Raw genomic sequence first — 13,808 nt, forward strand, 5'->3', positions numbered from 1 at the left:
TGCAATTCCTACTTTCAAGATAATTCCTTAAAGTAGGTTTTAATTTGATGCATTCTATGTTGAAAAAAATGATTGGTGATTTTTTGTTATTGTTGCTTTTGAAGTTTTTATTTTCTGTTGGTTTTTTATTCTTTAAAATCTGGTTTGCATTTATACCTGTATATCTCAGATGGAACACTGAGGTTGCCTTTTTTTGTGTTAAGAGTAGTTTTTAAGTTTAATGACTGTCGCCAGGAGCTTGGTACTTGTTATTAAAGAGCCATTTGGAAATTTTAGCAGTGGGAGGATAGATGCATTTTATTATTTCTTTTATAACTCTCTGCCAATAAGGAAATCTCTTTTCAGTCTTTAAAGTTTAGTTATTATAGTAGTTACAAAGGTCTAAATTAAAGGGAGGTGTCCTGTTTTTTGAAATTTTGTAGAATGAAGGACAGTCATTGAATTTGAGGTGGCTACTATACTCTCAAATATTTTTTTAGTTCTAGTTGTGGCTGCTTTTGGAGTAAAAGTAGTAGTGTCTTGTTTAGTGAGGAAAACTTCCTCTATCAACTTAGGTCCCATTGATGGGGGGAGACTGTGAATTACTGATAATAGACAGATTAATAGGAGAAAAGATAAGATTTATTCACTTGTGTACTGGGATCTTACAGTGGTGAGTAACTCACTGAATAGCCAGTAGTAAAAGTTTATATACCAGTTTAACAAAATGTTCTGGGAGGAGAGATTTAGGGATTTATGGAGAAGGATGGATGCTTTTATTGGGCTTTTTGGTGTTGATATAGAACTGCATTTGCACTTTCCAGTGCTAAGGGTCAGTCTTCTCCCAAATAGAAATCTCCCTTCCGGGAAGGCCAGTTAGTTTTGCCATTAATCTTGTATTTTTAGAGGCTCTGTTTAAATTTAGGTAATGTTTCTGTCTGTGGCTGATAGTTCAGATGATTTCAGTTTAAAGTAATCTTCATTATCATTTTGGTGGGTTATTAATTCCTTCACTTGCTTACTGTTCTTTCTAAGAAAGCTAAGGATATCTTACATAAGAAACTAGAGGCCTGGTGCATGAAATTTGTCCATGAGGTGGGGGTAATGGTGTCCCTCATCCCGGCCTGCACCCTCTCCAATCCGGGACCTCTCAGGGGATGTCTGACTGACAGAATTGGGCCTACATTGGCAGTCAGACACTCCTCTCGCAATCTGGGGCCGCTGGCTCCTAAACACTCACATGCCTGCCTGATCACCCCTAACCACTCTGCCTACATGCTGATCACTCCTAACCCTCTGCCTGCCTGCCTGATTGCCCCTAAGCCCTTTGCCTGCCTGCCTGCCTGATTCCCCTAACCACTCTGCCTGCCTGCCTGATTGCCCCTAACTGTTCCCCTGACTGCCTAATTGCCCCTAACCACCTCTGCCTGCCTGCCTGATTGCCCCTAACTGCTCTCCTGCTAGCCTTATCACCCCCAACTGCTCTCCCCTGCCAGCCTGATTGCCCCTAACCACCCCTGCCTTGGCTCCCACCACTACGGCTTTGTCCAGAAAGATGTCCAGTCTATCTGGTATAATTAACATATTACCCTTTTATTCGTATAGATTATAATCTCAATAAAGACATTTATCATTAAACTGATATTTATTAAATGGTTTCTTTTAGTGAGGAATATGACAATGACTATTTTTCAGTGATCCTTCTAAAGCAGTTCATGTCCACATTAAAAGTTTTTATAGTTAATTTTAATAGTATATGAGTGTCTAATTCAGTCAAAGATGATTAATAGCATAAGATTTGTGATTACCTTTTAAACAATACTCTTTTTGAAAAATGATAATGATTGTTTTCCTATTTCATTTTTATGCAGAAACTTTTCAAAGTCATTGCTCCTCCTCTGAATGCAGGAAAGACACTAACAGGTATTTTCTAAGCCTTAAATTTTTTTTTAATATCATAAAATTCACCAATTTTATGTGCACAGTGTAAATTTTGGCAATTGTATATAATCATGTAACTGCCATCATAATGAAATGTAGTGAAAACTACGTATATGCTTTCTTCACGCTAAAAAGTTTCCTCCTGCCCTTTTGCAGTCTATTCTTTGCCAGCAGTCTGACCTAGACAATCACTGATTTACTTTCTATCATATATTTCATGTAAATAGATTCTACAGTATGTAATCTTTGATGTTGTATTTCTTTCAGTTAGCATAATGTTTGGAGATTCATCCATGTTATTGCATGTATGAATATTTCATTTCCTTTTACTGCTGCATGGTATTTCATGAATTGGATATACCATAATTTGTTTATTTATTCACCAGTTGATGGGTATTTAAGGTGCTTCTAGTTTGGAGCTATTATAAGTAATTCTACAACATTTGTGATGAATTTTGCTTTTAATAAAACTTTTTATTGTAAGGAAATTAGAAATTCACATGCAGTTGTAAGAAATGAGACAAGAGCCAAAGCCGGTTTGGCTCAGTGGTAGAGCGTCGGCCTGCATACTGAAAGGTCCCAGGTTCGATTCTGGTCAAGGGCATGTACCTTGGTTGCGGGCACATCCCCGGTAGGGGGTGTGCAGGAGGCAGCTGGTCGATGTTTCTCTCTCATCGACTTTTCTAGCTCTCTATCTCTCTCCCTTTCTCTCTGTTAAAAATCAATAAAATATATTAAAAAGAAAAAAAAAAGAAATGAGACAAGAGATCCTATGTACTCATTACCATTTCCCCAATGATAACATTTTACAAAACTAAAGCACTGTATAATCAGATATTCACATAAAGGCAAGATATAGAACAGTTTCATCACTATGTGGTATCTGATATGTTGCCCTACCCCCCATCGCTGATCCCTACCTATAAATAATTTTTTATGTGGGCATATGTGTTCATTTTCTTGGGCAACTGCAGTTTTGGAATGTTCATTGCTAGTGTATAGAAATGAAATTTGATTTTGGTATATTGATCTTATCTCCTGCATTCTTGCTGAATTCATTTATTTTAATTTTTAATGGAGTTTATAAAATTTTCTAAATATATAAGATCATGTCAGCTATAGAGGTAGTTTTACTTCTTCCTTTCTCATATGCACTTCTTTTTTTTTTTTCTTTTTTCTTTTTTTTAAAAATATATATAATTGATTTTGTACAGAGAGGAAGGGAGAGAGAGAGTTAGAAACATCGATGAGAGTGAGTTATCGATCAGCTGCCTCTTGCACACCCCCCACCGGGGATATGCCTGCAACCAAGGTACATGCCCTTGACCGGAATCGAACCCGGGACCTTTCAGTCCCTAAGCCGACGCTCTATCCATTGAGCCAAACCGGTTTCGGCTCATATGCACTTCTTTTATTTATTTTTTCTTCACTAATTGGCTTCGCTAGAATTTCGAGTACAGTGTTGAACAGAAATAGCAAGAATGAATGTCTTTATCTTTTTCCTGACCTAAGGGGGAAATAATTTAATCTTTACCATTAAATGTGATGTTAACTGTGGGTGTTTTAGAGATGGCCTTATCAGCTTGAGGATGTTTCCTTCTATTCCTAGTTTGTTGAGTATCTTTAACGTGAAAGAGTTGAATTTGATCAAAGGTTTTTCCCTGCATCTATTGAGGTTATCTTGTGAGTTTTGTCCTTTGTTGATATGGTCTATAAGATTCATTGATTTTTATATGTTAAACAAATCTTACATTCTTGGGATAATCCCACTTGGTCATGATGTATACTTTTTTTTTTTTTTTTACACGTTGCTGGGTTGAGTTTGCTAGTGTTATCTTTTGAGTCTTTTTATGTCTATATACATAAAAGATAGTTTATTTTCTTATATTTTTTGCTAGTCTTGATATAAAGTGTATTTGATATTTTGTTATATTTGCCTCATAAAATGAGTTGGAAAGTGCCCTCCTGTTTTTTGGTGTGTGTTTTTAAGAGTTTCTGAAGGATTGCTGCTCTTTCAGTGTTTAATAGAGTTCATTAATAAAGACATGTGGGCCAGGGATATTTTTTTTTGGAAGTACTAAAATTACTAATTTAGTCTCTGCTTGTTAAGTCTATGTAAATTATCTATTGCTTCAGTTTGTTATTTTGTTTACTTGGAATTTGTTTCATATTATTATCTGTTATTACATTTATTGGTGTATATTACCTAGGGTATTCTCTTGTCATGTATTTTTGGAAGGTCAGCAATGATATCTCTTATTAATGATTTTTGTACTTTGAGTCTTCTTTTCTAGGTCTGTCTAGCTAAGATTTGTAAATTTTGTTAGTCTTTTAAAAAAAAACCCAATTATGATTTTATTGACTTTTTTTATTTTTCTTTCCTTTCTCACTTATTTTAGTCTTCATTTACTTTATATTGTTTTGGCTTTAATTTGCAAAATGGTGCCACTATTGTGGAAAACACTTTGGTGATTTCTTACAAAAGTAAACATATTCTTAACATATGATCCAGAAATTGCTCCCTTTAGTATTTAGCCAAAGGAGTAGAATACTTATGTCTGCACAAAAAACTGCACACAGATGCTTATAATAGCTTTCTTCATAATTACCAAAATTTGCAAGCAATCAAGGTGTTCTTTAGTAGATGAATGGATGAATAAACTGTGGAATATCCAGACAATGAAATATTATTCACTACTAAAAGAAAAAAAATGAGCTATCAAGCCATGAAAAAACATGGAGGAAACATATGCATATTACTATGTAAAAGAAGCCAATTTGAAAAGGCTACCTACTATATGATTCCAGTTATGTGACATTGTGAAGGGCAAAACTATGGAGACAGAAAAGGAATCAGTTTTTGTTAGAGGTGAGTGGAGAGGGAGGGAAAGATGAGTAGGTAGAGCTTGGGATTTATAGGGCAGTGAAGCTATTCTGTCTGATACTATATTGGTGGATATATGTCATTATATACTAGTCAAAACCTACAGAATGTGCACCACAAGAGTGAACCCTTCTGTAAACTGTGGACTTGAGATGATAATGATGCATCAGTGTAGGTTCATCGATTATAAGAAACAGCACTCTGGTGTAGGATGTTGATAGTGGGGGTAATTGTGTGGTGTAGGGATATGAATGTGGGTATATGGGAATCTCTATACCTTCTCAATTTTGCTGTAAACCCAATTAAAATTTCTCTAGAAATAAAGTTTATTAATTTAAGGTAAATTAAATTTGAATTGAAGCAGTATACAATAATTCACTTAATTTTGAGCAATTCAAGTTTATTTGCACTTAACCTAGATTTAGAGTACTTATATAAAGGATTACTGAGTAAACAAGAGATATGCACTTGCACTCTGTCCAATATTTATATATCAAAAATAGAAACTTTACTTTGTCATTTATTACCAACCACGAATTCCTAAAATCTGCACACCACAAGAGTTACTGATCCGTTCACTCACTGTTGGTACTCCTATTCTGTTACCTATGACTCCCTGACATAAAACTTGGTCTAATTATATTTCCAATGTCTTTTTACCAAGAAATCCTATCTAATAAAGAGGTAATGTGCAAATTGACGGTTACTCCAACACACAAGATGGCTTCCCCATGTGGTCAAAGATGGCCACCATGGTCACCACAAGATGGCTTGCAGGGGAGGGCAATTGGGGGCAGCAAGGCCTACAGGAGAGGGCAATTGGGGGCAATTGGGCTGGCAGGAGAGGGCAGTTGGGGGTGACTGGGCCAGCAGGAGCGGGCAATTGGGGACAATCTGGCGAGCAGGGGAGCAGTCAGGTGTTGATCAAGCTGGCTGGAGAGTGGTTAGGGGGTGATCAGGCTGGCAGGCAAGTGAGTGGTTGGGAGCCAGTAGTCCTGGATTGTGAGAGGGATGTCCGACTGTTGGTTTAGGCCCAATCCCAGATCAGGTCTAAACTAACAGTCAGACATCCCTCAAGGAGTCCCAGATTGGAGAGGGTTCAGGCTGGGCTGAGGAACACACACCCCACGCCCCTGTGCATGAATTTATGCACCGGGCCTCTAGTAGGTTTATATTTCCAAATGACAGAATACAAAGGGTTCTAAAGATCATTTAGTCAGTATCTCAAACATTTGTGAGCAGTGGCCTTCTCAGCCCTGGAGCACCATAGGTGGTAAGAGTCTCATTACAAATGAGAAGATGTTAATATGTCTTAATGTTAATTGATCATGACCTATAATTCAACTCATTGCCTGCACTACACCTTCCCCTGGTCCAAAGCTATTGGTAAAGCCGATAATACATAAATCTCTACCCTCAGATCCATATCTTCTATATGCACCCTTGAATGACTCATTGATTTTGTGTCCGTGAAAAGATTCTAATGGGAATTCTAAAAATAATAGTGGTCTTATTTCAGTTTTCTGTTACTTGGAGATATACTTATTTTGCCTTAAATGTCAGGTTTTATTTTTTGTTTTCACATAACGATTATATTGCTGAAAAGGTTTTGAGAGAGAATTGCTGACAAAAATTTTTCCATTTTAGATGAACAAGTTGTTATGGGCAACAAGCTTCTTGTATATATTAGGTAAGAGATTTTTTATTTGTTTATCTGTTATGATCCTATAATTTCCCCTTATATTCTTAAAGGTACTGTAATCTCTTATTTATGTAGTGCCTTTCATTTTTCATTGCTCTTTCATGTATAGCACTGCTTCTCAACCATGATTGAGTTTGTCCCTCATGCACTCCACCCCCACCCTAAGTCATTTGGCAATGTCTGGAGACATTTTTGTTAGTTACAACTGGGACTGGGGGAGAGATGCTATGGGCATCTAGTGGGTATAAGCCATGGAAGCTTCTAAATATCCTACAATGTATAGGGTAGTCTCCACAACAAAAAATTCTCTCTCAAAATATCAATAGGATTGAAGTTGAGAAACCATGATGTAGAGTACTTTACTTTTACTATCTACACCTTTCTGGGGTATGTATTAGTATTGTCTATATAATATTATGTCAGGGCAAGAGATTTAAATCATGGAAAAGTTAGTGACAGGTAAAACTGCTGCTGGAAAAGAGTTCTTTGCAATAGCCCTGTGGTCGGCAAACTGCGGCTTGTGAGCCATATGTGGCTCTTCAGCCCCTTGAGTGTGGCTCTTCCACAAAATACCACGGCCTGAGCGAGTCTATTTTGAAGAAGTGGCATTAGAAGAAGTATAAATTTGAAAAATTTGGCTCTCAAAAGAAATTTCAATCGTTGTACTGTTGATATTTGGCTCTGTTGACTAATGAGTTTGCCGACCATTGCAATAGACTATGTAGGCTCAGAACTGTGTCCTGATGGAATTTTTAGGTGGATAACTTGCAGGCAGGCAGGGAGGTGGCAGAACCTGCCAGAGCATCACTGTAGCTCCTATCCAGTGTTAGAATTAAATTTGAGACCCTTTTCATTTTTTAAACTTCTTAGAATATGCTGGTATCCAGCTGTCTCTAATGTAACACTCAAAGTTGATGATTAGTTTAAAGAGGTTTAAAATTCATACACCTCCCTCAAACCCCCACACATACAAAGAAGAAAAAAATCCAGAAGAAAAATGAGGGCATATTCGAAGACATTTTGTATTTCAGCCTATAAGCCAAGTCATTAGCCATAGGGAAGGTCTGATTTGGTGGAAAAACTGTACAGTTAATTTCTCATGAGATTCTAACTCTCCCTGAAGGCTTGTCCAATTGTAGACATTTTCCAGACCTGTCGTAGCTTAGCTCATTTCCCATCTTTAATCACCATTCTTAGAGCCACTGGTTTAAATGCCTCTGAGAAAATCAGGCTTCTAACAGGGAGATCATAGTTTAATGGTACCATTAGGTTTTTTTGTAGATGCTCAGTATGTGACTTTTAGACAGTCTCTTTTCCTTCTCACCTCTTTAGTGAAGCTTGTGTTTTCTTAGGAAAATACGAAGAAATATGATTTAGTCACAGATATGTTACTTCACCACCATCCCTGTCCCTCCACATTTTCTGAGCGGGCAGTCATCCTGATCTGGATTTGAACTAGACCTGGGTTTGAACTGGACCTAACTGACAAAAGTGGAGCCTCCTTAAAATCAAACCAGCATCTTGGGCTTGAGAAACAGTGTTACCTGAAGTTAGCGCCTTACAAATCACCACATCTGTTCTCCTTCTTTTCTTCTAGCTGTTGTCTAGCAGGTCGTGCCTATCCCCTTGGTGACATCCCTGAAGATCTTGTTCCTTTGGTTAAAAACCAGGTTGGTGCTATTTTCACAGCATTGTTACCATCTATGCCTCTTGCTAATTGTGCTAAAGACAATTGTATTGAGTGTTACACCTGGGGCAGGAGCAATCTATTAGCTGTAATAGGAGGTAGCCTACTCACCATTACTGAAACCAGTAATTATAGCTACAGAAGTGATAACATAGCGGTACTTTCTAGTAAATTCAACCTGCCTGTATTTTATCCCAATGGGAATCAATGCTTTGCGAGATACTTTGCAAGGTGAGAAAATAATCAACTTTCTTCCCCCCAACCTGGCAGGTTTTTGAATTTCTAATTCGCCTGCATTCAGCAGAAGCTTCCCCTGAGGAAGAAATCTATCCCTATGTTCGGACTTTGCTACATTTTGACACAAGAGAATTTCTAAATGTATTGGCACTGGTAAGATATTATGATTTTAAGGTATTTTAAAAAGCCAGGTGATAACATTTTTTAAAATAGAAAAAAAGGCAAATAATAATACTTATGCAGGTACTATTTTTATGTCCTGGCAGTAAGTCAAGGTTTCAGATGTTAAATTTTGTTATGTCATCCAATATTTCTAATTCTTTATCTTCCTTCCTTTCCTCCTGCACCTCTTCTGCCTTCTCTCTCTCCCATTTTTAACACATTCTTATCAAAAAGTTGAAAAAAGCAGGGTTAAATGTGGTACATTTTTTATTTAATAAGTTATATTAGTTGCATACTAAACATGGAAGAAGGCGCTAAAGTACATGTGGTGGTGATGATAGTTGTAATAGAACACATATATTTCCTCAAAAAAAAAAAATATCCTTGAACATGTTTAACTAAACATGGATTTGAGTGAGCCAGGTTTCCGTGAAAATGCCCCCAGTGGAATATATATTCCTGAGCAACCAGCCGATTGGCTGATCGTTTGACAGGCAGCTATGATGCACAATGACCACCAAGGGGACAGAAGCTCAACGCGGGAGCTGCTGAACTGCGGTGACTTGGCTGCTGAGGTTCTCAGGTGATGCACCAGGAACCAGAGAGGAGGGAGCCCAATTCCAGAATACGTCACCCAAGAACCACCCTCTCGCAATCCATTACCTCTCAGGGGATGTCAGAGAGCTGATTTCAGCCTGATCCCCATGGGCCAGGCCGAGGGACCCCAGTAATTATATAAAATTATATCTTCCCAAAAGTTGTATTATAAGTTGTTTTTTAAAAGCCTTTGATAACACAGACAGTGCTTATATTATCATGCTTAGTAAAGTATCAGGCTTGTAAATGTATAAAACCTAAATATTGCATGTGTACAATATTTGAAGAAAGAGAGAGGAAGACACAAATATTGTATATGTACAATATTTGAAAATATAATACATCTAAATTTTTTTTCATTTAAATTCTTTATTGTTTAAAGTATTACATAAGTCTCCTCTTCCCCCATTGACCTTTACCTGGCTGCCCCCATCCCCCAGCATGTGCCCTCAGTCCCCCACCCCCAATCCATTGGTTATGCTCATATGCATGTATTCAAATCCTTTGGTTGATCTCTTACCGCCATACTCTCCACCTTCCCTCATAGGTTGTTGGACAGTCTGCCTGATGCTTCTATGTCTCTGGTTCTGTTTTAGTTCATCAGTTTATGTTGTTCATTATATTCCACAAATGAGTGAGATCGCGTGATATTTATCTTTCTCTGACTGGCTTATTTAGCTTAGCATAATGCTCTCCAGTTCCATTCATGTTGTTGCAAATGGTAAGAATTCCTTTTTTTACAGCAGCATAGTATTCCATTGTAACACATCTAAATCTGAATAGTAATTACCTCTGTGAGATGGGGCAAATTTCTCTAATGAATATAAAGAATTTTCATAAGTTTAATAATATAATAAACTTAAATACAGAAAATAAGTGCCCATGAGATCAACATTCCAATTATACCATACTTTGAATTAGTTTTATTTGAAAATATGACTTCAGAAATAGTACCTTTAATTGCACAGAAAGAAGGGAAAAGAAACTTAGAACTGGAAGGCAGCCCTACTGGTTTAGGAGACCTTAGACATCCAGAAATCATAGGGGAATTGGTGTTTGGCATGTAGGAAAGAAATCAAAACAAACAGAAGTGTGGGGTAGGGGCTTTGGAAAGAGCAGTAGAGAACAGAAAAGAATTTTATCCAATTTTTATTTTTTAAGGATTGTGGTAGCACTGAAGGTCATTTGGAATTATGTTGATGTCTGAATTATGATATTAGAACTAGTAGTAAGGCTGTAATACAATCCCATTTGTTTGACAAATATTTGAGCACCCAGTGTATCACATACACTATACTAACTAGGGGTTCACCCTTCACTGACAGGATATAAACCATGCCCTTGTGGAGGAAGGGGATCCAGACTTGTATATAAGGAAGTATAGCACAGTGTAATATCGGGTCTAGTAATAATTAATGTCGTTTTAAAACATTCGTTTAAAATCTTGCTTGGCGTTGACTTGTATTGACATAACCTTCAAACACATGGTATATACAGAACGTGTGAAGTGCAATTAACAAGTTTTGCTTGAAAAAGTTTGTGTTTGGTTTGGTTTTTGTTACAAAACTAGGGCTAAGAAGATGGCGGATGAAGAGCATATTCGGCACTGCATGCTTTACGAGTTCCAATTAGGAAGAAAAGCAAGTGAGGCTGCAAAAAACATCTGTAGTACTCTTGGTCAAGATGCAGTTAGCGCCAGAAAATGCCAGCGTTGGTTTGAGAAATTTAGCGAGGGAAATTTTTCGTTAGATGACAAGAGTGGTCGAGGCCGTGTGTCCAATTTTGATCAAGAAGCTCTTGAAGCTCTTTTGGTGCAAAATCCTCAAATTACCCAACAAGAGCTTGCGACAACTCTAAATTGTTCACAAAAAACAATTTCCAATCAATTGTGTGCACTTGGCAAAGTCCAAAAGTTTGGAAAATGGGTTCCTCATGAGTTGACCAACAACAACCGTAATCAAAGAGTCACAATTTGCAGTTCGCTCCTCTCTCGTCAAAACCTTTTGCCGTTTGTAGAGCAAATTGTTACTGGAGATGAAGAATGGGTGCTGTATGTTAATTTGAAAAGGCGGCCTCAATGGTTGGACAAAAATGAGGCTCTGCAGCCCACGCCAAAATCTGACTGGCATGCGAAAAAAGTGATGTTGTGTGTTTGGTGGAATTTTAAAGGAATTCTTCATTATGAACTTTTACCATCTAACCAAACCATTACAAGTGCAGTGTATAGTGCCCAATTGGAAAGGTTAGCCCAAGCTTTACAAGAAAAAGAACCCGCGCTGATTAATCGGAAGGGCGTAATTCTTCACCACGATGATAACACACGACCGCATACTGCAAGAATCACTGCTGAAAAACTGCGCCAGTTGGAATGGGAAGTTCTCCCTCAACCTGCATATTCTCCTGATATTGTCCCTTCCGATTACCATTTGTTTCGTTCTTTGCAAAACTTTCTTCTTGGAAAAAAATTTAATAATGAAGAATGCCTCAAAAATGCATTGACCGAATTTTTTGCATCAAAATCACAAGAATTTTACAACAGAGGGATTAAAATGCTTCCTGAGCATTGGGCACAAGTAGTAGGAAACAACGGCAACTATATTGTTGATTAAATTTTGTTGTATTGTTTAAATAAATTCGATTTAAAAAAAGTATTAGAAAACGACATTAATTATTACTAGACCTAATACATGCCACTGGAGAAGATGCTGTGGAAACACTGAGGAGGGAAATCTAATGGAGGTTTAGGGAGTTTCTTGAATAAAATAATGTTCATGTTGAGTCTCAAAAAATGACTAGAAGCTAGTCTGATTAAAGTTAGGGGAAATATTCTAGGCAGAAGGATAGAATATATGAAAAGGCCTGGAAACAAGAGAGAACAATATGTTTCAAAGAAGTGAAAAAAAAATTAATATGGCTGCATCTTTAAGTGTAAGGAAGCCTTCAAAGAGTGACAAATCCAAAGAAGTGGATAGAGGCAGTATTGTAATCCATGGTAAGAAGTTTGGACTTTGTACAGAGCAGTAGATAGTCACTAAAGACTTTTGGATAGAGGAATATCATGACTTGTAGTTTAGAGAAATTCCCTTGTCCACTGTATGAAAAATGGGCTGAAATAAGATAAGACTGGAGGCAAGAAGATCTGTTAGAAAATTTTTATAGTAATCTAGATAGAAGATAATGGTGACTTGAATTCAGGCAGTGACAGTGAGGACACTAAGACGTGAAAGAATTTGGAAGATATTTTAGAAGGCAAATTGACCTAAAATTTAGGGCTTATTATACTCTTGGATGTGAAAGGTAAGACAAATGGGGAATCATCAAAGATTCCAAGGTTTCTGACTGAGTGAAGTGAATGTGTAATGGTTTATTTGTTTATCGAATAGGGAGGGAGTCAGAAAGGAAGCAGGTTTCTCAGGAGATGGGGTGGGAGGAAATTTAGATAATTAGCTTTCTTTTGAATGTAATGAATTTAAAGTGCCTAAAAGACAAGTGGAGGTTTCCTTCCATGCATAATCCAGTGTTGGCTGCATCCCCAAACAGTAAAGCTGAAGAAATTGATAATGCTTAGGGTACTAAGTCCTGTTATGTCTACCATAACGAATTAATGATATGACCTTTCTAGCTCAGTAAATATAACTTAATATAGAGAACATTTTCAGAGATACACAAAAGAATTTAGGTGACAGATTTTTTAAAACACATTTTTCCAGTTTTTTTTATTTAGGAATTTTTTTTTCAAGTAAAGTTTTTAAATTTAGCTTTCTTGAGGTATCTATACTAATAAAAGGATAATGTGCTAATTAAACCAGGTCGACCAGACATCTTCTGGTCAACCTGTCTTCCTTCCAGACAAAGCCATGGTGGGGGGGGCCAAGGCAGAGGCGGTTAGGGGTGATCAGGCCAGCAGGGGAGGCAGGTCCTTGAGCTTGTTTTCAGTTTTACTCTAATATGAATAAAACTATGAACATTTACATGTAGGCCTTTGTGTGGACATATCTTCTTATTTCTTGTAAGTAAATATCAAAGAATCGAATTACTCGGTCATTTTTTTTTGTTAAATGTGTTATTTTACTTCATAAGAAACCGACAGTTTCTTGAATCAGTTATACCATTTTACATCCTACTAGCAGTATATGAGGGTATCAGTATTCTGACTTACAAACACTTGTCTTTTGAATAGATGAAGTTTTACATTTTTATCAAGTCTAATATGTCAGTTTTGTTTTGTAATCATGCTTTTGGAGTCATGTCAAAGAAATATTTGCCTAACTCAAGGTTGCAAAGATTTTCTCATGTTTTCTTCTAGAAGGTTTATGATTTTAGTATTTATGTGTAGATCTGTGATCCATTTTGAAGAAATTTTTGCATGTGATGCAAAGTTTAGATGCAAGTTTGAGTGTGTTTTTGTTGGTTTTTTTTGCATATGATATAGAACTCTTAGGGCACTATTTGATGAAAAGACTATTCTTTCTCTACTGAATTGTCTTTGTACTTTATCAAAGATCTGTCATGTGTGTATGTGTGAGGGGTCTATTTCAGAACTCTAATCTATGCCATTGGTCTGTTTGTCCCTCTTTATTCCAGTACCACACTGTCTTAATTTCTGTAGCTTTACAATG

General features: G+C 37.0%; 1 protein-coding gene across 11 annotated transcripts in view; it reads left to right on the forward strand.

Annotated features, from left to right (window-relative positions):
* VPS8 (VPS8 subunit of CORVET complex) overlaps positions 1–13,808 on the forward strand; it is a 238,741-nt gene that overhangs the window by 104,202 nt on the left and 120,731 nt on the right. For all 11 annotated transcript variants that reach the window (XM_036443983.2, XM_036443984.2, XM_045583756.1 and 8 more), the window contains 4 exons: positions 1,851–1,902; positions 6,452–6,494; positions 8,104–8,176; positions 8,464–8,583. In XM_036443983.2, the coding sequence (XP_036299876.1) occupies positions 1,851–1,902; positions 6,452–6,494; positions 8,104–8,176; positions 8,464–8,583 (288 nt within the window). The remainder of the gene's footprint in view (positions 1–1,850; positions 1,903–6,451; positions 6,495–8,103; positions 8,177–8,463; positions 8,584–13,808) is intronic.

The sequence above is a fragment of the Pipistrellus kuhlii genome, unplaced genomic scaffold (assembly GCF_014108245.1).
Source record: "Pipistrellus kuhlii isolate mPipKuh1 unplaced genomic scaffold, mPipKuh1.p scaffold_m20_p_2, whole genome shotgun sequence".
Classification (NCBI taxonomy): Eukaryota; Metazoa; Chordata; class Mammalia; order Chiroptera; family Vespertilionidae; genus Pipistrellus; species Pipistrellus kuhlii.